This window comes from Vigna umbellata, chromosome 3, assembly GCF_029865625.1.
Source record: "Vigna umbellata cultivar VRB3 chromosome 3, Vumbellata_1.0, whole genome shotgun sequence".
Lineage (NCBI taxonomy): Eukaryota > Viridiplantae > Streptophyta > Magnoliopsida > Fabales > Fabaceae > Vigna > Vigna umbellata.
The window spans coordinates 52,020,918-52,044,462 of NC_142167.1; the positions used below are offsets into that span (position 1 = coordinate 52,020,918).

The 23,545-nt window shown below is 34.0% G+C and overlaps 4 protein-coding genes across 6 annotated transcripts; all 4 read right to left on the minus strand.

Moving 5' to 3' along the window:
- Positions 1-1,765: 1,765 nt before the first annotated feature.
- Positions 1,766-4,671, minus strand: LOC124821286 (Tetratricopeptide repeat (TPR)-like superfamily protein). The gene has a single exon (XM_047293152.2). It carries the CDS (start codon positions 4,466-4,468, stop codon positions 2,009-2,011), a length of 2,460 nt encoding a protein of 819 aa, XP_047149108.2. The 5' UTR covers positions 4,469-4,671; the 3' UTR covers positions 1,766-2,008.
- Positions 4,672-4,959: 288 nt separating this feature from the next.
- LOC124821287 (uvrB/uvrC motif-containing protein) lies at positions 4,960-10,028 on the minus strand. 2 transcript variants are annotated; one of them, XM_047293155.2, is made up of 9 exons: positions 9,890-10,028; positions 9,171-9,589; positions 9,008-9,067; positions 8,632-8,726; positions 8,340-8,512; positions 7,886-7,998; positions 5,690-5,735; positions 5,466-5,506; positions 4,960-5,381 (listed from the first exon to the last, which is right to left on the minus strand). In XM_047293155.2, the coding sequence occupies exons 2-9, from the start codon at positions 9,501-9,503 to the stop codon at positions 5,241-5,243; spliced, it is 1,002 nt and encodes a 333-aa protein (XP_047149111.1). In that variant the 5' UTR covers positions 9,504-9,589; positions 9,890-10,028; the 3' UTR covers positions 4,960-5,240. The 2 variants fall into 2 exon arrangements, with proteins under 2 accessions (XP_047149111.1, XP_087967171.1); XM_088111045.1 differs by having other exon boundaries at positions 9,819-9,973.
- Positions 10,029-10,680: 652 nt separating this feature from the next.
- On the minus strand, positions 10,681-11,969 carry LOC124821292 (hevamine-A-like). Its single transcript, XM_047293159.2, has 2 exons — positions 11,338-11,969; positions 10,681-10,982 (listed from the first exon to the last, which is right to left on the minus strand). The coding sequence occupies exons 1-2, from the start codon at positions 11,924-11,926 to the stop codon at positions 10,681-10,683; spliced, it is 891 nt and encodes a 296-aa protein (XP_047149115.1). The 5' UTR covers positions 11,927-11,969.
- Positions 11,970-13,970: 2,001 nt separating this feature from the next.
- LOC124821290 (uncharacterized) lies at positions 13,971-23,334 on the minus strand. 2 transcript variants are annotated; one of them, XM_047293157.2, is made up of 15 exons: positions 23,193-23,334; positions 22,456-22,920; positions 20,883-20,960; positions 20,563-20,618; positions 20,004-20,123; positions 19,849-19,919; positions 19,194-19,287; positions 18,846-19,049; positions 17,641-17,892; positions 16,454-16,562; positions 16,191-16,258; positions 14,980-15,049; positions 14,817-14,891; positions 14,643-14,734; positions 13,971-14,277 (listed from the first exon to the last, which is right to left on the minus strand). In XM_047293157.2, exons 2-15 carry the CDS (start codon positions 22,774-22,776, stop codon positions 14,202-14,204), a joined length of 1,686 nt encoding a protein of 561 aa, XP_047149113.1. In that variant the 5' UTR covers positions 22,777-22,920; positions 23,193-23,334; the 3' UTR covers positions 13,971-14,201. The 2 variants fall into 2 exon arrangements, with proteins under 2 accessions (XP_047149113.1, XP_087967175.1); XM_088111049.1 differs by lacking the exon at positions 23,193-23,334 and adding an exon at positions 22,967-23,105 and having other exon boundaries at positions 22,456-22,884.
- Between the last annotated feature and the right edge of the window lie 211 nt (positions 23,335-23,545).

The window sequence follows — 23,545 nt, forward strand, 5'->3', positions numbered from 1 at the left end:
GGTATATTTATAAAGTTTCTCAACTCCTCACATAATACTCAGGGCATCTACGTTTGGCCGAACGCTCAAACATAGCACTAATACAAGAGGGCGTTCGTCCTCAACTAGGATTCTTTCCGAATGAAAGAATCCATTACCAAATCATTTTCATTAGAAAACCGAACGGTCAAGGACCGTCCAATAACGTACGTACACACTCATAAGGGAATTTCTTATCATAGTCAATGTTATCAAATTTCAGTTTTAACATTAGTCTCACCCATCTACAATCATACCATATTCAAATAATCATATCTTATATCATTAAATCACAGAAATCTTATATCATTAAATCACAGAAATCTCATACAGTTCATGCATCATAACATAGCCCCATCATTTTCATATCCAAATCAATTCAACGAACGTTCATGCAACACATATTCATATAAATTAAATTAATAAGCTTCCCTTACCTTGATTCGTGAGTGAAACGTTCTAAGCGCAAGATTTTGGTTCGTCCGCTTACAGCTTTCTATCCTCAAGATCACTTAACTATTCCAACTTAATCTAACCACATAAAAATTAGGAACAACTTAGACTTACAACCCATGCATGCAACCAGAACTTGGTTTTGCATGTAACCCAAGAACGAACGACTAGGGACAAGAAACTTACCAGTTTCAGAATCTGGAACTGTTCGGTCTAGAATGAAGCTCACGACGCCTGGAATACGTCTACGGTCTCTGAATGTTGATCGGAGAAGAGAATGGTGAGTTACAGTAGAGAGAAGAGAGAAGCTTTCTAGAGAGAAGGAGGAGAAAATGAAAATCAGTTTTCAGGAGGAAGAAGGGTGCATGCAGAGAGAGTGGGAAGAAGGTTTCAGAAAATCCTTTTTCTTCCCAAGGTAAAACGGACGCACTCTCTCACACTGACACCTGTCTTCCATTACTGATTTTCGAACCTTCCATTCTTGACACCTGACGTTAGTGTGCAGAGTTTGGGAGTGCGTTTTAAATGCACATGAGCAGGATTTTGGGAGTAATAATTAAAGCTAACGGGTGGGGTTTGGTGTTCAATTTCCAAGATCTGACAATTTACAACAACTATATTACAAGTCAAATTAAGTGCGTCGATTAATTATCAAATTGAAAACCAAGAAAATAATTATGAAATTGAAAACCAATAAGAACATACTAGTAGTTAATTTAAATCAAGCATACTAATGCACTAATTGACCATTCTAAACCAACAAGATCAAATTAAAACTAATCATTCAACCATTCAATCTAAACATACTAAAATTAATCATTCAACCATTCAATCTAAACATACTAAAATCTCAATATTTTTCAATAGTGATGCTTTATATTCAAGATTTTTTTTTTATGATTCAAAATAGTTTATTTTATCTGAATTCTTGTTCTCAATTTGTTCCAAAGGCTTAATCACTACTAATCTATACATACATCTTGCATAGATTTCACAGTCATCTTCAAAACCATGCATGCAAAATGCTAAAAGAAAAAAAAATCTATATATTTTAGAGAACAAAAAAAACTCACTCAAAACAAAGTTTTATTTGATCCATTTTGGTCATTTATTTGTTGTCTAAACAAAAGTGTGATTTAATTGTGAAAATTATGAAATATCGTTCCAGAAAATTAAAATAAAGATAGAGAAAAAGGAAATTTAAAGAGGGACACAATAAAGAATAGAAGTAATAGAAGAAAGAAGAAAGAAAAGAAGAATAAAAGCAAAAAAAAGAAGAATAAAACTATTAATAGGATTATCAAATTCAGTCATTTATATCAAGTTCAGTCATTTATGGTCATAGAGTCGTTAGAAATTTTGGTGCAAATTAAGAAGAAAGAAATTTAATCTCTACAAATATTCTCTATGTAAGTTGGTGGTCAGGTCAGTATGACACAACAGAATAATCTCTACAAACATTTTCCTAAAACGATTATATCATTCTAAGATTGGATTGATTTGTTCAAAATGCAACTTTCTGATTTCTCTCTGCAAGTTACAAAATGCAACTTCTGGTTTCTCTCTGCACGTTATACGGTCTATAATCCTCAAAAAACACACTAGTTCCAAACATTGTGCCATGACATTCTACATCACATCCTTGTTCCTGTGCCAAACTCTGAAAATTTTCTAAAAATATATAAATTTCTTTCATTTGCCATTCAGAAGAAGTATCTCCGGCTCCGAATCTGTAAATTTTCTTATCTATCTCAATTGAACTGAAGCCAGGGACCTTCTTTAGGCCCAGTCCTTCCATCTTTGATCTCACCTTTCTGGATTCATACCAGTTTCCTCCCTCAGCATATATGTTAGATAACAAAGTGTAGTGTCCTGTATCACCCGTTCTTAATTCTCTAAGTTCTTTATGAATGTTGTTAATCAAATCCATCCTCCCATGTATTCTACAGCCATTAAGCAAAGCACCCCATATGCTAGCATCTATAGGTAGACATGTTGACTTAATTATTTCATATGCTCCATTGATATCACCGGCACGGCTTAGAAGGTCAACTATAGAGGCAAAATGTTCTGCATTAGGCACCATGCCATAATCCTTCATTAAGTCAAAATAGAACTTTCCTTTTTCAACTGATCCAGCATGCCTGCATGCAGAAAGGATGTTCAAGAAAGTTATTTCATTTGGTTTAATATGTGAGTCTACCATTTTTGTGAAGAGGGTGGTGGCAGAATTTAGTTGACCATGTATGCCATAAGCAGCAATCATGGCACTCCATGACACCACACTTTTCTCTGCCATGTTATCAAAAACTCCTTTGGCCGTTAGAAGGTCCCCACTCTTGGCATACATGTCAACCAGAGCTGTATCTATGTATAGATCCCTCTGCATACCAGATACAATGAGCTTATGGTGAATCCATTTTCCCTTCTCGAGATAACCCGAATTGGAGCATGCTTGAATTGCACTTAAGAAGGTTACTTCATTAATGTCAATACAATTGAAGTACATCTCGTCAAATAGCTTGAGTGCTTCTAATGAAATGCCATTTTGAGAAAACCCAGAAATCATACAGTTCCATGTCACAATGCTTTTCTCCCTAATCTTGTCAAAAATTGCGTATGCGAAATCCACAAAGCCACATTTTGAATACATATCCATCAATGAGTTCTGAACAAATTCATCCCGGAAGCCTCTTTTCATCACATGGCCGTGTATCTGCTGTCCAAATAGTATTGAACCAGCATCTGCACTGGCTGAAGTAGAACTTGCTAAGCTAAACGGGTCCGGCATTAGCCCCTTTTCTAACATACGTGCAAAGAGCACCATGGCTTCCTTGTTTAAACCCTCCTGCGCATAAATTGATATTAGAGTGTTCCATGATACAACACTGCTGTTTCCAATTAAATGAAGAAGCTTTTCACAACTGCTTATTTTCCAAAACGCAGCATAGAAATCCATCAGTGCAGGCCCTATATCAAGATCAGCACCATTCATTTCTCTCCTCAAAATAAAGCTATGAACTGACATTCCCTCTTTCAACCAGCCTAACCTAGCACAACAAGACAGAACACTGATCATAGTCACCTCATTGACTTCAACTCCTGATTTCTGCATTTTCCTAAAAGCATCAATCGCCTCTTCAAAGCACCCATTCTGATTACACGAAGAGATCATAGAAGTCCAACAAGAAGTACTTCGATCACCAACACCTTCAAAAACCCCCTTTGCTCCACATAAGTAACTACACTGACTGTACATAACAATAAGAGAATTCCTCAAACTCGAATCACCGACCATCTCTTTCCTTATTCCATACCCATGCACCGATTTTGCCAGCTTAAGGCAACCAACCTTGCCACAAGCCTCAGCCACGCTGAGCATTGTAACAGAGTCCAGTTCGATTCCCTCGTAAACCATCCCACGCAACATTACCAACCCTTCTTGCGGTCGCCCATTCTCCACATAACACGCAATAACCGAACTCCACGAAACTAAATCTCTAACATGCATTTCATCAAACACCTTCCGGGCATCATTCAAACAATCCAATTCCCCATACATGCTCAACAACGAAGTTCCAATGACATGATCAGCGCCAAAACCGGACCTAAGTATCTTGCCATGCACTTTCCTGCCCATAACCAAGTCCCCAACACCAGAAACAGCTTTGAGAACAGAAGGGTAAAGGAAAGTGCAGTCCTGGATTAGGTGGGAACCCTTTTGAATGTTATTGTGGTAAAGGGAAACTACTTGGTGAAACAATTGGTGCCATAAGTAACACTTGATGAGGACACCGAACATGAAGGAATCGGGAGATGGGTGGGTTTCAAAAACGACTCTTGATGAAGGGAGAGACCCCATTTGGGCGTAGGACTCGAGAAGCTTGGTGGAGGCAAGTGGGTCGGTGTGGAGACCAGTGACGACGAGGTGGGCATGGAGTTGGGTGAGTGATCTTAAGGTAAAACATGACCTGAACAATGGCATGTACAATGTCATCTTTTATTTCTCCTATTATTAGTTCTGTGTTTGGGTTTTGGTTGATAATGAAGAAGGGAATGGAGTGAGGTAAAGATGCGGAAGAATGAAGGAAAGGAAATAAGGGGAGAAGAGATGACATCAGAAGATACAGAAAATGCATCAAGCTCGCGGGAACACAAAAGTTTGGATTCTTATGAATTGCAGCCATGAAGTGTTATATTCAGTCTGCTCTCTTACCTTTTAAACAACTCAGTTTAACCCATTTTTTATGTTGTTAAAATGGTTCATGATAACCATTCTGTCAACTAAAAGTAAAATTTCAACGTGAGAGAGATTAAGTTAGGCTAAACAGTGAATGGGGAAGATGAAGGGTAGTTCATGTTTCAATCTCAATTGAAAAAAACATTTGATATATAAAAAAATTTAATAAAATTAAATTAAAAAAAAAACTATATCTGTTCCTTTTTAAAGTTTAATAAATTATAATTTTGCTTTAAAATACTAAAAAGTACAGGAAAATATGTTCATCTATAGACAAACTCTCCACTGTTTGATGAAGTAACACTTTTTAGCAATATACACATATAAGGTTATGTAGTTATTCAGTATCTTCACCACTGTGATGGAGAAATGGAAAGTTATACACAGAATATAAGGTGGGCTAAGTGCGTGATCTCATAGCAGGGCCATAATCATTGTGCTGGCGGAAGATTTTCAACTTCTCAATTCTCGACCCGGTTGAACAGGGCATATAGTTCACATTGGTTTTTAAGCTTTGAATCCATCTTTTTCATTCATCATTTGGTGGGTCAATGGGTATTTCATGCCTTGGTTTATTGTACTTCTCCCGTAGTTGCTTAATTGGGATGAAATCTCCAGCTGAATCCATTCCATAGAAAAGAAAAGAGATGTAGGGATGATCAAATCTTCCCTGAACACCGACAAAAGTTCAAATTAAATTATAGAAATAACAGCATGGTGTGCATGGCTTTCAAGTATAGATCTATCTACTCACCATGTCTGGCTTATCAGGTGTTAAAAGATTCTCTTCTGGAACTGCAAAACAATAAGAGAAAAATCAATCAGCAAGTTATTTGTATCCAGACAGAAACCAATAACTATGCACATCAAAGCAATCCACTTATGAGAAAAATGTAAAGATAAGCAATACTAAATAAGCACAATTAAATGTAATGTAAGTAAACACATAAGCCTAAAGAATTAAGTAATCAGCTTTACCATATGCCACTAATAGATTTGGTTCAGCACGTACATCAACAAGAACCTAGACATTATAAAGAAAACAGATTAAATTCCAGCAGTAGCACACTTCTTGACCATAGCCAGTTCAAAAATAGATAAATTTGTATGGCAAGAGATCAAAATACAACATATACACTTCCAACCACATTGTCTTGCATAACTAATCATGAAAATGATTTTTATACAAAATTTCTGCTCAGTATGAAGAGAAACAATTTAAAGCGAAAATATATTCCTTCTTGAATTCTGATATATACATAATAATAAGGAACAAAGTCAACATCCAAGATTAGGTATCATGAGACAAGTTTTTTTTGTTTGTTTTTGAAGGGAGGTTCAACACTCACATAAATCACCATACCGGTATCACTCCAAAAGGCCTCTTACCAATGGAGGTATCTTATGTGTATATAAACTCATGTCCATCTCTTGTTTTATCTGATTTGGGACTTTGTTTGTACCTAACAAGGTATCTTATGTGTATATAAACTCATGTCCATCCCTTATTTTATCTGATTTAGGACTTTGTTTGTACCTAACAGTTTCAAATGCCATCAAAACAAGACTCCCTGAGAGACCTAGTGAATATTTGCTCTTCTAGGACATAATTTTCTCTTTGTCTAAATGACAATCAATTTGATATATGGTTCATCCTTTCAAATCATATCCTTAACAGAACTTGAGAAAATGTACCATACAAGTCAAGCTTGTGCAAAATGGTCACAGGACATAACACTTGCTAGAAAGCAAAAAGACGCTCAGAGAATGCAGCGGTTGCTGGAAAACAAAAATGATAAATGGGTCTGGTTAAAATGCATACAATTGATTAAACATACATTCTGCGAAGAAAGAAAGACAACCAAATATTCTTGGAGGATAAAGAACATCAATTCGTTAAAATCAAGATTACATGCATCCAGGCATAGTCGGATGTAGCTAAGGAGTGACATTCTGGTTTCTTGTGTAAAATTCACACTTGAGGTGTTTTTGTTTATGTACTCTTGTTGTAAACTTGTTTACCGCTGTTATACTTGCTGTGTAGGCAAGGTCTTAGGATGATTATGTGTAGCATCACCATAAATAATTGTTCTTGTTTGTTAGAGGTTAAGATTGCATAGGTGATCTTGTAATTGTGTAATCTCTACATTCATATAGTGAAATTCCTTCCAACTTAGGTTGTTTTGTTTGTTAGAGGTTAAGATTGCATAGATGATCTTGTAATTGTGTAATCTCTACATTCATATAGTGAAATTCCTTCCAACTTAGGTTGTTTGGAAGAAGACTGGATGTAAACTCGTTAGAGTTGAACCAGTATAAAATCTTGTGTGTGTCTTGTTCTATTCTCTTCTCTTGTATTTGTTAAAATCTTTGAAAAGTTGAAAAAGCTCTTTTAAGACAGCTAGTATACACTAAAATTTTCAAGAAGGGTAAAATTAGATTCTAAACCAATTCAATCCCTCTTGGTTGAGATTTATTGATCCTAACATTTTAACATTTTATAGTTGAGTTGAACAAAACCTACTTACTAAATCAATACGTATATGAGTATTCTTATCTATAATGAAGAAGAGATACAATAATAAAGAACAAAATCAACATTTAATAATGAGAAATGTTTGGTAAAATATTTACTTATGAAGAAAAAGAAAAAAAAAATCTAGGCAAATTTATTAAAAAAATCTAGACAAATTTATTTGACACACACAGAGACACATATAATGAACTGAAAATGATGTTCAAAATTTTGGTCATACAAATAAAAAATGGTATCTTTTTTAAATGTGATTTTGGAATTAGAATTTAAATTTAAATTTCACAAACACAAATATGCATGAGTACAAATGGCACCATAAAAAGAGTGTCAAGTTAAAACAAAAATAAACTTATAAGTGATCTTCTACATAGTTGTTTGAAAGGAGACAACTGATTATGGTTGAGGACATCTTAAGACATAATCAATCATGTAGCCACCCATAATTGATTATATGCCGAGGCATAATCAATCATATCCTCAACCATAATCTCTAACGCTACTATTCTACAAGGTGAGACTGAAGTATATTTAATAAGAATTGAAAGTGTACAAGATGGATTAAGTAAAAATTAAAATTTGATCTTACAGAAACTGAATAATTCATGCAAATGCAATTTCTATGCTGAAGTTAATCAAACCTGATAAAATGGTTGAGTGGAACCACGAGTCAACTTCTTAACTTGTGCATTGTCCATCCATGAACTTGTTTCACTGCATACCGGATCCATTCCACAGATCACAGCTCTATAGCCTGCAACTTATTTTGAGCAATCAAAATGTAGGAAGGGGTACGGAAATCATCCTCCACAATTATTAGATATTCAACTTATGATTGTGCACATCAATGACCCATATGAAAGATTTACAAGGTGATGTCAATGGAGTTCTGTTTTCCTGCATTATCGATATTTTAGCTCCTGACCCTAAATTGGGTATGACAATTTTATCACAACATAATTATAACTTTATCTATTGAAAAGCTTTATATTACAACTAAGAAGCACAATTTTTTATTATTAGATCATATTGCATACTTGAAATGAAATTAATAATAATTTTCTGTATTCAATGGAAGGTAATTCAACCGCTTACCAAATTTTTTATGTCTCACTTTCTGACCCAAGCGAAATGCATATTGTGCATTTTCATGAGCCAAAGCTTTAGCTGATGCAGCTAGAGACTCTGCTTCTAGTTTGGAAATTTCATCCCGTAATTCAGCAGCCAAGGCATAATTTTCCTTCTCAACAGCATTCTGGAGGTCTGAACTGAAAGGAAACAGAAATCACTGTCAGTATTCAAGTTGACCCACAGATATGTGGAAAGGGAAAAAAGCCAATTTTATCATGATGAACAAAACAGCTTGACACAAAAGAAGAAAACTCACCGAAGACGTATAATACTTAGAGCTTTATCTTGAGCTTCACTTTTTGAAGACAATCCCCTTTTTGACTGTTGTTGCTTGATTACCTCTTCTTCAACCTTCCAAAAACATCCAAACAAGCTGCAAGTTATTCAATGCTCCAATCCCACAAAATTTAGATATCTTGAAGACATGTATATAGACAAAGATAAACTGATAAACATGTTATTGCTTCAAATTATAGAGGGACTAGACTCATATTCAAGGCTGATACAAAAACGACATTTAATTAAATCACTGACAGAAACTGAAAAGTGTAAATTCAACCTCAATTAAGCCTACACAATCAATCAAACTCGTTATACCCATATAGAATAGGATAAGTGGCAATTTATCTAACCTCAGTAAGTTTGTTTCTCAGTTGCTGTGCAGCGTCATACTGCTCCATATTCAAAGCATACTGATATTCAAAAGTTCCAAAGAAATGAAGCATTAAAAATCCATAAATTTGAAATAACCCCTAATCCACTAAACTTCTTAAAGAGGAGTAAAAGCAGCCAGACCTGTACTCTTGTGGCCAGGTCTAGCTGAAAGAAGAACATCAAGATATCCTCATTAGCACTCTCACTGTGCTCTGAACTTGCATCCAACCCTTGCTCTCCCCCTCTAAACATCCATGCTGCTTTAGCCTTAAAACCACCGTGCCTTGAAACATAAGGGTACCCAATCAAGAAAAAGCTGTGCACAGAATGGTTACAACAAACCAAGTGTCTGCCAGAGGCAGAGGTAATTTGGGATCTGTTGAATGGCTCAAAGGGTGTCATCCAAGATGGTATCTTTTGATTTGGGATCTTTCCGCAAGTAGCTAGAGTACTCAACGACAAACTTTGCACCATTTTGGGGGGAAGCCAAAAAGAAATTGTTCCTCTCCCAAAGAGGTAAAATAGAAACTAAAATTCACCCTTTCTTCGGGAGAACGTTCCTGCATTAATGAAATTACGAGAGGGAAAATTATGCAGCTTCAAAACCATGCTATGCAAACTCAATAATTCAATATGCACACCCCATTGAAAAAGCAGAGAAAAAAATCACTTTTACGTCAAAATTAGTGAAACTTTGGTTAAATTGGACTTCAACTAAACCGTTTCTTATCTGGGTATTGCGAGAAAATGGAGGATTAGAAATGGAAGCTGGAAACAACTAGAAGGTACCGTGAGGACAGGAGTTTTGCTTTCCAGAAAATTAGAGATAGGTTTCCCGGGAAATGAACAGAAAAAATTACCAAAGAGTGGTGCAGAAAAGGAAGTAGGAACGATTTCAAACTGCGACGATGACCTCACAGTCACATGAGCAGCAAATAATAAAACGAAGAATATACATAAAAAGTTTCAAAAAAATGCAACGAGTATCTTGAAAATTTCTGTTACTTTTGTTTTTTATGAGAATGAACTTTTTATTATACTTTTTTGTGCTCTCATCTCAAAAAAATATAAAAATATGGTTAGCTGGTAGTTAAAACGGTATTCGTTAATTATGGTAATTAAGGGTAGTTAATTCAGATATTATAGTTTTGATTTCTCAGATGAGAATATTTTTTAGAAGGAAGTAAAAATTTTAGTTTGAGTTTTATGCTGAAAGAGAATTACATTTACTTTGTAAATGCTGCTAATTTAAACAAACTGTGAAGTTAAAATAAAATACCGATAATTAAACACAATATATATAGAAGGGAAAAAAATATAAATGATTTTGAATGTTTAAGTGTGGCATCTTTTAATAAATAACAGTGAAAATGAGATTATTTGTGAATGCAACTAGTGTGCCAAAAAATTATTTGGAAGTGCAACAGTAGCAGCACCAAGTACAAATTCTTATTGGGATGTGTATACTGTTAGCATTGATTTCTGTTATCTTCATATTCAATTGTGACTTTCTGGTTGATTTCTATTATGCTAAGAACTTGTTCAGAGCACATGTAATGATATATATATTGATCACACACCCTCAGTACAATATCAAATGTTACACGTTACATACACATAATATGAATAAAAACTCAGACAGATTTATATTTTAGACATGGCTCTTGATGGAGGAGCTGTATCCACTCTGGCCATCATAGTACCTAGACCAGAGCATAACACCCCCATATTTGGAAGAGTCCTTAATTGCTGGAAGCACTTTGGAAGTAAGATCATCCACATCAATGAATCCACTTCCAGCAGCAGCAGGGGAAGCTGGTAGCCCCAAGAAGATCTTGTTGGCTGGAATATCAGAAGACCACTGCTTCCATGCATCTTCAAGGTTCGTAATCTCACTAGAGAATTGGCAAGGAGGATTGTTGTAGAATTGGACCCAAACATTGTCAAAAAGACCTGCAAAAATTATAGGCATACACCTTATGTTATTTGACATGTGAGAAAGAGAAATATACATTACATAGAGTAGTTCAGTATTTAAATGATTCACATATATATGGTCCGATTACAGTTTGATAATGAATAATAGGTTCAACAATCAACACATTTCATTAGCGTATCTTTCAACCTAATTCAACTTTTCAAAACTGACTTATTTGTATTTATATATACTATAAAATCACTATGTCTAATAGATATAATATCTCCACCAAACTATAATATCTGTGTTTTTTCTTCATTTGGTATGTATTGTTGTAAGTAACATGATAGGAGGTAAAATTATATGAAGACTGTATGTTGTTTGATGTACCTGTTTTGAGGGCATTTCCTATCCAAGCATCAGGAAAGGGGCATTGAGGGGCTGCTGTCAAGTACACTTTTCTGCCCTTGTTGCTGTACCCTTTGAGGTACCTTGCAAGATCATCCCAATAAAGGTTTGATCCTCCTTCAATGTCAAAGTCAATGCCATCAAGAACAGCAGGTCCAAGAGGGCGAGAAGGAGAGCTTCCCCCCAAGAAATTGTTCCAAAGGTAAGTGGCAACTTGCCTTGCATCCTGAGGGGATGCAAGGGAGTAGCTACCAGCACCTCCTCCCAAAGACAGCAACACTTTTATGCCTTTGGCTTGGCAAGATTTGATGTCTGAGCTCAACTTGGTGCAACCATCACTATAAGGGTCACAATGACCAGCAAGGTTTATCATTGGCGTTTGGCCATTCCCAAATGTTGGCAAAAAGGCCAAGATGGCATATTCATAGTTCCCTGTGGCACATGTCTCTGCTAAGGTTCCTTCATTGCCATTCTGGCCCCAGTAGATTGCAATGCTGCCACCGTTTGAACCACTTGCCAGTGCCAACAGTGCCAATGTGAAGAATGAGAATGAGGTTCCAATGTTTGCCATTTCTTTTGAAACAACTGAACAAAAACAAGTGTGTTTTCTTTTGCTGATGATACATGGTGTTAGAGAAAGTTCCTTTTTATAAGGATAACATAACATAACATGCATGTAATCCTAAACTGTCTGTTTTTGGTTTTGCCCATGACACCGTGGATTTGCAGTTACTTCATCTCATAGAGTCCGATGTTTCAATTTTTAATGTTGATATTGGAGAAGCACCGTGCAAATTTGCCTACATCTACTACTGTTTCAACTCCTATTTTGCAGATAGAATCATTACACTGGTCAAATGTAATGTAACTGAGAGCCATACTGTTTCAAATTTTAAGAAAATTGATTCCAGTGTGAACTGACTTAATAATTCTTTTCAAAATATTTGAAGAAAAATAAAACTAATTTTACCAAATGAACTGCATCGTCCAATAAAAAACAAGGGCAAAATAGTAAAATTAACCATGACCCTTTGTCTTTCTTTCTTCAAATCAACAAATGCAAACACAAATGAACCACTCATTTCCATTTTCGACAAAAACAAAAAGAGTGTAAATGTTACAAATTAATTTACTCCAAAACCAAGTCTTTAATATTAGTACAATATAAACCATAGCAAATTTTCACTATGACAACCAAAGTTCAAAATAAAGAAACAACATTTTGACTATTTTCTCAATACCGTTTCTTAACGCAAGCCACCAAATTAATTATTTAAAAAAAAAAACTAAAATGAAATTGTGAAACTAAATTTAAAAATAAAATTCGAAAGTGTAAAAACAAGTTATTAAACCACAAATAAATAAGCGTATTTTCTAATTTTTGTTGGCGTTCTGCAATAGTAACGTGATTCACATGCTAAATATATTTATAGCGTAAACCTTTAACGTTCAAACATCGACCAACAGGGAATATTTGAATGATAATTTGGATACACAAACGGTATATCTTTTCTTCCTTCTTTCACCCAAATTTAAATGGGCATATATAAATAAAGGTAAATTTCTTGACATGATGACAAAGTTTTCATTATTTTTACTACATTTAATAGTCTTATATACCTTAAGAATTAGTTTAAATATTTTCTTTTTCTTTTTTCATTCTCTATAACATATTTTATGAACAAAATCCTGACAATTTCAATCTCACCATACTTTCCTTTCACGCATTAATGAATTAGACTGAGATTATCCTTTTTTAGAGTTGGTTTTATCAATACTTTTGAACAAATGTTGTTGTGTGCAGTTTCCTTTCAAAAAAATTTCTAAGTTAAATATATTTTTAATTTCTCAATTTTCAATGAAAATTAGAATTAGTTCATAATCGAAACATTAAACTAATTTAGTTTCTTATTTTTACAATTTATATTAATCAAATTTTGTTAAATTTATTTAAAATTTTAAATGCATTTCATGATAGTAGTTAAATTCTTTACAATGTTTAACTTTTTTCAATATATTTAAAACGTCAAATAAACTTAATAATATTTGATAAAAAAAATAGATCTATACATTTCTAAATTGAGAGTCTAAATTAGGTCAAAACTTTTAAAGAATTAAAAGTTAAGAAATCAAAACCATATTTAATTATTATATGAAGTGAATGTTAAATATATCAGTATCCTTTGCTTTTAGGCTGGAAGCAATGCCTCCTTAGTGAATTATTGTGGTTGCAAGTCTTTTTCCGTTGCTACATTAATTTCTCAACCGTTCTTTGAATTTATTTTTCTAGCCAACATTTTTATTTCTACTTCTTCGTATGGATGAACTAATGTATAACTCCATACTAATTAATATCCAAGTTATGATTGAAATTATCAGTAGCCTGGTAGAAATGTGGAAGGATTTTGAGGCTTTTGGGATTGAGAAGGTTGGTGACTGAAATCTTTTGGACCTATTACGATATTGTGGTATTGTTACGGAGTGTATCGGTTGCTCAAAATTAGAGGGCTTTGTAATACAGATTTCAAAGGTGTTGATCAAGTAATTTTAACAATATTGGTCAAGGGGGATAGAGGCAACAGTGTTACCATAAACGTAAGAAGCCAGCTTCAACAGAGATCAAAATCACCTTAAAATTATATTCACAACTTGGTTCGGCACTACAAAGAAAGACGATGCTATTATTTTACTTACAGAAAAACTTGCCAGTACTTCAAAAAAAGTAACTAAGTCTTCCATACACATATATAGACCCTCTTCCTCTTGCCAAAGAGAATAATGGCATGGCAAAACTAATGAAGAAACTACATTCAGTTAAGCTCTTGTATCAGCTGATGATGGCATGATCATGGTCGGTGATAGACATATTTTGTTCTAGGATCCACAATGAGACCTTTTCCTCCATTCACTTCCAAGTCATGCCTATGAAAACGAGTAAAGAATGAATTAGAACCTGTAATCTAACCAACATTTACCAGGAAATAGATAACAACAAACAAAATATGATAGCAACAAAATTTGTAACATTTTAAGAAGCCAAAATAATTTTTAACATACTCTTCAAACACTGTTTCTTATTGTTTGAAATTTATTGAAAACTAAACCAGTTTGCCTTTGCTTTCACAAGGTAAGTGGATAACTGCTTAGCGCACCTTTTTAAGAAAGTGAAATTTAAACCTAATTCTATTCAAAAAGACCGAATTAGAAAGATAAGATTTGTATCTACTTATATATTATAATCTTCTACGGTATTAAAATATGCAAACAGGAAAACATAAAGACTCAACTGGAAGACGAAATCTGGGATGGTCAACTGTTCACGGGGTACGTATCTGAAGAGCTGCAGTAATCTATCAACATACACCACTTTCTTCCATACCTAAAAGTTAATCATCAATGTTAATAACACGTAAATGATGTTCTTAAAAAGGTTTACGTCTGTTAATAAAACTGATTCATACCACACCATCGACAAGCAACTGAAGCGCGTAAACAGTCAATTTTAGTCCAAGAGTTGGGTGAAGGATGTATATTGCCTGTGCATATCAGATTGAGAGATCATCACAAGAATTACAAAGGCATAACAGAAATACATTTAAGGAAAAAGATGTGTTGTATGCATACATGCAGGTTGTGCTGGTGCTTGCGCCCAAGTATTTGTTGTAATCTTCTCATCCAACCTAGGTCCGGTTGCCTATTTATGTGAAAAAAGGTGGACAAAGGTTAAAAGCGATCATCAGGAAACCACACCACTGAGTATTGCATACAAATCTTGAGAAACTGATGATAAGCTTTATTCATAAACACAGTTTCATAATTGTTAACCAACCATCAAAAGAACAATTGTCTTCCTATATATTCTATATTAAAGTATGGTTCACTTTATTGGCATGCTGTATTAGCTATAGAACAACTTCCCCCAATTACTTTCACCTTGCCCCTCTTAAGTTTTTTTTCACAAAAAATCTACTACTCATACATGCAAATCTGCTACCATAATAAGATAATGAATTCAAACTTATCAGAAAAATCCACCCTTGACAAAGGAACATACATTAAAATACAGTACAACACATCAAAAGATTGCCACATTTAAATGAAGTATGTAGCCATATTTACTAATGTTAAACGGGCACAACAATAAGGCAGAACCAACCACAACAACGGTACATGACTACATAAAGTAACAAGGAAACCATGGCACAAATGGAAAATGGTCAACCTAATGTTTCCAGCATCAATAGAAAGTGCTATTTATACAATGTTAGCTGTTTTGCCAATTAAGTACTCTCAAGTTTAGGAATAATTTGTGATATATCATTTTACGAGATACATCAGATTTATATATACAAGAACCTGCTGACAATTTTAGGAACTAGGAAAGACTTATTCTTCTAGGGAACAAATCCCTGTGATTATGAGATTGTTTCTACATATACACTCCTAGTATTAATAGCAAGACATATTGTAATGATATAAAATAAAAATACAGCAAGGCTAAATAAAACTTCCTGAAATGCATAAAGAAAAACATGGTTTTGGGAAATACCATACAAGCTGAAACAAAAATGTTCAGCCACATTTTGCAACATTGACAATGGAATTTCCAATACCCTTTTTTCTATTTGAAAGTGAATTTAAGAGTTTCAGATACTATAGAATATTTTATCTGTGCAATCAACTAATTCACAAATTATATAACAACTAGCTAAGCAATTAAGGTATACAGTTAGCTCATCCAAATATTTTCAAAGACAACCCTAGCAAATTTCATATCTATAACACAAGAAATAGACCAATCTGAAAATCCCAGAATTCAATCATTTAACACTTACACTTGCAGAGATGCAGCCGAGTGAAAGTATACAATAGTATATGGTTTGTGCATTATAGGCTCAAACTCCTGAAATTTAATACACAACATTTAGTGTACTCAAAAAGTTGACAGCATAAACCAAAAGGATAAGGATTAAAAATTAGTCATAAATGAAGATAAATTAAGAAAATTACACTTCCCAACATTGAAGTTAAACTTATAATAGCTAAACTTATGATTGTCAGCAGTACAATGTCAAGCTGAAGGATATAACTCAATCACCTTCACTACATAAAGCACAAATCGCTCGAGATCAAGACATCTAAGCAAAAAGTGGGCCCCGACAACAACCATAACAGGACGACCTTCACTATCTACCCCTCCACGATAACTGAAAAACATAAATATTTCTGAAATTAAAAGTAAATACCAACCTGAACACATGCATGAAATCTGTTAAGAGATGCAAGAGTGCCAGAAAAAGTCAAAGAGCGTAAAACTGTTATTTATTGTATCTATGGTTGAAATATTATAAGAATTAGATATTATTAAGAAAGTGCAATGTAAACCTAACTCAACTTCGTAAAATCAATTTGTAAAATGAGGTTTACATTTACTTATATATTATAATTTTTGTCATATCTTTAGACGGTATGAGATTTCTAATAGATATAATCTGAAAACATTTTTCTTTTCTCTCTACAATATAAAATTTGTATCATAAATATTGCAAGAGTATCTTAGTATTGTATCACCAGAAAATATATTTTCGAGTTAGTTGTTGAAAAAGCCATAGCGAAAAGGACTGAAGAATTTAGCACCCCAATGTTCAGTTTATCACTTGTTCATATGACAAATTTCTCAACCTAGAAATTTTACTAACAATCAATTGAATTCATTAATCTTGCTACTGTTAAGCAAGCATACAATGAATGGTACTAGGAACTAGCTACTAGTTCTTTTATGGACTAGATTTAGGCCTAACTCAACCTTCGATGTGAAGTTTGCAGTCACTTTTATACTATAATTTGGTTAAATCTCTAGTTGACATGAGATCTCCAACAAGTTCCGCATTTATAGTTCATGCTAATGAGCTCTAAATTAGGATATGGTTCTAATAGGGACTTGGGTGTTATGAGGTGCCCAAGACCCACATTGAGTAATATGGGGGGTCCTTAATGGAGTATTTTAAGTGTTTGATTCACCACCCTTAAAAACTAGTTAGGGTTGATTCTCCAAGTGTTTGAGTGCTTAAGCGTGGTTGGCCCATAATCCATAGGTCCCTAGATCAGAACCTGGCTCAGATAGCAAGTTGAAGTAATACAAAGGAATTAGAATGAATTTTAGACAGTTAAATTTCCCTCCCTTAGGATCTTATATTTATAACAATCTTAGACAGTTAAATATCCCTGACTAATTTAGGACTGAAAGTATGCATGACTCAAACAATGAAATAGATAGATACTTACACAATTTTCATCTCTGCAATTTCGGACAAATTTAAGGATTTTGCTTTTGAAAGATATCTAGAGTGCAGAGAATATTCTTCGGCGGCAGACAATGGAGCTCCACCTATATCACCAAATCCAAGCAAGTTAGAAAAATTCCAGCCTCTCTGCGCTTGAACAGTTTTTTCCCATTGCTCCAGACGTCTTTCATCAGGGTCCTTAATCAGTGACATGAAGGCAGGATCCAGAAATGTATCTAAATAAGATGTAGTCCTGTAAACACCAAATTAATCAGGAAAGTTATACAAGTTATAAAAATGGATGACGCCTATTTAGATGAATACAATGAAAAAGCTCCAAGAAAATATAGCTTATGGCAATTAATACTGTGGAAAACAGACATAAAGCCACAAGAACAGTGATTTTTAAGTGCTTGTTTGAATTGCACGGCAAAAATATTTGAGGATATGAAAAAGTTTTGACCATTTTTTTCATTTCTCAGCATACATTTTAGTTCAGCTGAAGGGGCATTTAAAGAAGAAATTGTTGTGTCTGTTGCAATATGAAGCACAGTAGCATCAAAATTGCAACAGAAAAGTTAGATTGTTGACCAAAATCATATTTTAATCTAGCATCTGCTTTCATTCTTAATATAATTCTTGACATTTAGCATTTTTCACTTTAGTCCTTGACATTTATACAATCCACTCCTTCTACCTACTTTACATCTACGAAACAAAAATGTTTGTTAAAACAAATCTATTGGTTTCCATATTTTGTTATCTCATTTGTTTTCTCTTAGGATAATGCGTCAGTGCTTTAGGCTTCATAGAATATCAACACAATGTAATACATTATAGAATATGTACAAAGTATCTTGTCCCTCCACAACAATACCTAAGACCAAGCAATTTCAACAATTCCAAATTATTACCGTTAGAGATGATAATTAAGAACAAATCTGACAATCGATAGAATGACTGGATGACAACAACTAAAATGATAGTTTCATTTGTCAATTACCATTTGAAGAGAGAAAAAAATTCATCCCACATTCCAAATGGCAAGAAAAATCATAATGGTGTCCCATAACTAGTATATTGATAGATAGACCAAAAAGTGAATTTATAGGGTCTTAGAATAGATTCAGTGAGATCTACTATTAATCTGTGCTTAGTATGGTGATGTATATTCAAGCATCTTGCACTAAATTAAAATTTACTAACCTGCGAAGTGAACCGACATCACTAACAGGAAGATCAACTGGAGCTTTAGCAGGCTTTGAAACAATCTTTTTAGGCAATGGTTTTATTCTGATTTTGCGCTCATCTATGACAGTCTCACCATTCTCATCCCCAACATCTGCAGGAAGCTTTGCCAAAGCCATCAACTCCTCTTGTTTATCCCGGGGAAAGTAGAGTGGAAGCAACCTATATGGATTTTATATGAAAGGTAACAGTGAATAGATAACAGATAGTCCAAACTTGAAAAGAAAAGAAAATTAAACAAATATACTTTTGACAAGTTTATTTCAATAAAGCACTGCATATGTCAATAACAGAAAAACAAATTACCTTTTATATATCTCAGTGTCAATTGTGCTGGTAGTGCAAAAGATGACAGCTGTTATATTGTCTTTGTACTTCTCAAGAAATCGCCGGACAGTTCCTGAATACAAACACCTTAGCAAAGATATACAAAAATACAAAGTGTAGAAACCTAATAATAATAATAATCAGAGATCACAAACAGTTAAAACCAATCATTCGTTATGTCTATACAATGAAATGAGGGTTTTGGAACTACATAAAATGGTATAATTTTGCACAAAAGGATGCACCTATACAAGCCCCAGAGTTCTTCGTAATTTTCACCTTGTCATCCCCTTAATCAATAATCTAAGACTAGTTAGTAAGATGGAACGCTAAAGAAGTAAACTGATATGCACCACAGTGTGTTTTGTCATTCTATCTTCTTCATCTCCCTTTCAACCAATGATTGATTTACTTTTTCTACTTAAGATAAAGTTAGCTTGTTATTTTTTTCATTTTTCACATTAAAGGCTGATATTCTCTGTATGGATAGAACAGCAATAAAGTAATTTATCTCCACAAGAAGGTCAGTTTAATTCCTACAACATTATCAGCGTTAGCCTGTTTAATTTATTTGGTTAGAATAAATATCACAATAATGAACATATGAACTGTAAAATGTGCAAAAAAAACTCACTTATAGCTACATGCGCAGCTGGCTCACGGGGATAGTTCTTTGCCTCAGAATAAATACATCCCATAGCAATACTGATTGATAAGTGCCAACAAAAAAAGTAAGTCTCAGATCTTTAAAGCTACATGGAAAACAAACTGTTTCAAGGAAACAAAAACCTTTTAAGCCCATGTTCAACTAAAAGTTCTAGGCAAGAACGGTAGCAATGGCTTAAAGCATTCTCGGCAGCAGTTTGGTACTTTGAAGCATACTTTGGCCCAACTGTATGGATAACTTTCCTGCAGGAAATTAATTGATGATTTAAATTTCATATGGAATGAAATACAGATCAGAAACAAGGTTGCAGAACCCATTAACATAATTTGTGTAGCATGACAAAAGAGAAAACATGTTTTTGCCAATGTCCACTTACACACATGCACTCACAATCGCATAGGCTACAATTTACATATCCAAATCCGTGCCACTGTCCACTTATACAAATGCACTGAATCACTTATGCCATCCATAATATACAACCAAAATTCAAAAGGGATCAAAGGTAGCATGAGAGAATGCAACAGCACTAACTTAAAGATATTCTCAGTTTCTTTTCTCCAAGAGATTAGACCAAAAAAGTAAACTGTAAAAGCATGGTGGCATTCATCTTTCCATGTGGTAAATGTATACATTGACTTTCGACTTTAAAAAGGAAAAAGAGGGAGCCAATATACAAACCTTGCAGGAAGGTCATAGGCATTTGTTACTTTAGCCATCCCTGTTCGACATCCACCCTGTCAATAATTGAGATGTGTGATATCAATTAAATTATCAATTTCCAGAAAGCTGCTTCCTGACATGTCATTTTATGGATTGTTGAAACATAATCATGACACAATGCTTCCATCTTGAGTCAATCTCCCAACCAAAATATTATCACACCCAAGAAATAAAAAATTCCAAAGAAAATATAATAATCACTAAATTTACGAGCTCAAATAACATTGAGTGCATGACAAAATTATTGCAGAACAATTTATAAATTATAAGAACTATACCAAAGTTGCACATTCTTCTGCAAGGCCAGGTCCAGCTGCGGCATGCAATCCTGGGCTGCTGTGTGCTTCATCCAAGACCTGTAGACAATAAATGAAAGCAAGCTAAGAAATATAATGCTATTAGCTCAAAGTTATTTGCTGGAGGTCCAGTACCGACATGCTACATAGTATCATTATGTACATAATCACAATAGTCTAAGGTGCAACATAATTTTTGAGAATTCATAGAACTTATATGTGACTCAATTTCCAATGACATGACAGACACAGGACAGCAACAAGTGAACAGTGAGTAACAGGCCGATAAAAATTGGTCTTTGTCAAGTTTATTTCAAATATAGACCCTGCGTTATTGACATTATTTGAATAAATTTACCAGAGATTCTTTTTAAGGTTCAATATTGTGAAAATTTAATTACACTCAAGCATCCGAAAGCAAGTGCCACTAAGAATTCAATGACTCAGAAATATTTATGCAATTATAGATTGGTTTCTTGTATGTTGAAATTATTAGGGAAAGTGGAAAGGAGAGAATACAAAAGACAGAATAGTCTATTTAGTATCTATTATAACATTATTGAACTCCTAAATCCTAATTCTAGTTAAATAAAGGAACAAATCCTGAAATATGAAAACACCGTTAAGACTACGAGAACATGTACAATATTCTAAAATACCATAAAGGTACTATCAAATATTTTCTACATATTCTCAAGCTAAAGCTTATTCAGCTTCCAACTTGCTAATGAACATTTAAACGCTCAGGAAGGTGGCAAATGCTAATCAGGGACAAGGAGGTCTGATCTGACAAGAGAGATCAGCGTCTGAAGATTGGAGGTAACAGTGACCAAAAAGGGGCAAAAGGCACCCCATGATGGACATGAAGTCATACATTAGACAAACTATTAGCTCTGATTTATTATATAATAAGCTCCTAGTTCTAGTTAATTAAGCAAACAAAATATTATAAAAAAGGTGGAAATAAATTGTAAGAAATCATTTACAGTAATCTAAAATACTTCAAATAATACAATGACAGTATGAGATATTTTATAGATATTCTAATATCATCAATGCCTGTGTCCAATAGGAGATGCATGCAAATAAAGAAATTGAGCTTGAAGAACAATAGCACTTTCTCAATTGGAGAGAACATGCACACGAATAAAGCAATCGCTTTATATAATAAAACAACCACTGGTGTTCTTTTCAGTCCAAACTGTTCCCTAGGAGTCCTTACAGATCATAATATCATAAAAGAATGAATTATGATCATAAAAGAATGAAGAAAGGAAAACCGATCAGAACAGCAGTAGAAATTTATATTTTATCCAAAATGTTCAATGCCAATTGTTTTCTAGTGTGACACAAACAAGTAAATATCGCAAACTCCTTCAACAGGTGGTCCTATTTTCTTGCTTTGTTTGCACAACTTGAATTACAGTAAAAACAAAGACAATAACATAACATGAAATAACTTTGCAATTACCAAATCAAGAAAAGCTAAACCAAACTACACAAATATATAAAGAAAAATCAAACTATATCACTAAACACACATACACTCACTCACCTCATTTGTTGAATTTACCACAGCATCCACCTCAAGGTTCCAGGGGTTACCCCTCCACAAGTATATCTTCGAATTAACTTCATGGTTAACAGGAAACCTCGACTCAGAACCACTGCCACCGCTCTCTGTCCCGGACTTGAATGTCAAGGGATCAGGAAAGTATGAACTAGAAAATGCTGAGTCTCCGTTGTTATGCTCTAAGGAATGTTCAGCATCAATCCACCTTGGAACTTGATCCAAACTCACAACAGAGTCCCCACTATCATTTGGCAATCCACCCCGGGATGTGGCTGAATCTGGAGTAGCCACAGGCCTATACATTTCAGGGACTCCTAAAATCAACAGCACCAATGCCTATGTTGAGGTTCTTCCAAATAACCTTTGCAAGTTCCACAATTGCACGCTAACAATCCCGAATTCACACCTTGGCTATTCAATCACCACAATCCCAACCATGAGAACCTCCTATAAAACAAAACATGAGATTCCAAAACAAATTTGAAGGACAAACCTTTTCTTCAACTAACATTTGTCCAGTCAGGAAGAAAATGCAATAACAGAAAAAAAATAACTGGATTTTCAATTTTCAGGCTAAAATGAAGAGGAAAACTCATCATATTATTTCCCTTCAATAAAAAGGGGGCAAATTTTTATGTGTATGAAAAGGAAAAACCTTAATTTGATGGAAAAAACGTAAATATCTGAAAAACTGAAATCTGGGTTTGGAAAAGGAGTACCTTTTTTCGCTTCTTTCTCCTTAAAGTTTGTTCATTTGGGGATCAAATGAGATAAAATACAACACTGTTGATGCTGGTTACACGGGACGATGAATTGAAAAGTTTAAATTTTTAATTATTTTATAAACTAAAAAAGATTACATTTCAGATTTCGGTGTCAATGATTAAACAACAATTTCATACTAATTTATTGATTAGTTACTGCAATATTTTTCAAGAATAATTGCAATGTTAGTATTTTTATACAATTATGGTTCTATTTACTGTTTATTTTTACAGATCTTACCTAATTATATATAATTAAATATCTAAATTTACCTTCAAATAAATTTTTCAATTATATATTTCCATGA

What these genes read in the sequence shown, in the direction of transcription:
- LOC124821286 (XM_047293152.2), bottom strand. Translation starts at nt 4,468, where the DNA reads ATGACATTGTACATGCCATTGTTCAGGTCATGTTTTACCTTAAGATCA.
- LOC124821287 (XM_047293155.2), bottom strand. Translation starts at nt 9,503, where the DNA reads ATGGTGCAAAGTTTGTCGTTGAGTACTCTAGCTACTTGCGGAAAGATC. An exon ending in ACCTGGCCACAAGAGTACAG is followed by an intron (nt 9,068 to 9,170) that starts GTCTGGCTGCTT and finishes TTTGAATATCAG; the next exon opens with TATGCTTTGAATATGGAGCA. An exon ending in CTAAGTATTATACGTCTTCG is followed by an intron (nt 8,513 to 8,631) that starts GTGAGTTTTCTT and finishes GTTTCCTTTCAG; the next exon opens with TTCAGACCTCCAGAATGCTG.
- LOC124821292 (XM_047293159.2), bottom strand. Translation starts at nt 11,926, where the DNA reads ATGGCAAACATTGGAACCTCATTCTCATTCTTCACATTGGCACTGTTG. An exon ending in AGGAAATGCCCTCAAAACAG is followed by an intron (nt 10,983 to 11,337) that starts GTACATCAAACA and finishes TAATTTTTGCAG; the next exon opens with GTCTTTTTGACAATGTTTGG.
- LOC124821290 (XM_047293157.2), bottom strand. Translation starts at nt 22,776, where the DNA reads ATGTATAGGCCTGTGGCTACTCCAGATTCAGCCACATCCCGGGGTGGA. An exon ending in GTTGAACATGGGCTTAAAAG is followed by an intron (nt 19,920 to 20,003) that starts GTTTTTGTTTCC and finishes CTTATCAATCAG; the next exon opens with TATTGCTATGGGATGTATTT. An exon ending in ATCCCAGATTTCGTCTTCCA is followed by an intron (nt 14,278 to 14,642) that starts GTTGAGTCTTTA and finishes TCGTTTTCATAG; the next exon opens with GCATGACTTGGAAGTGAATG.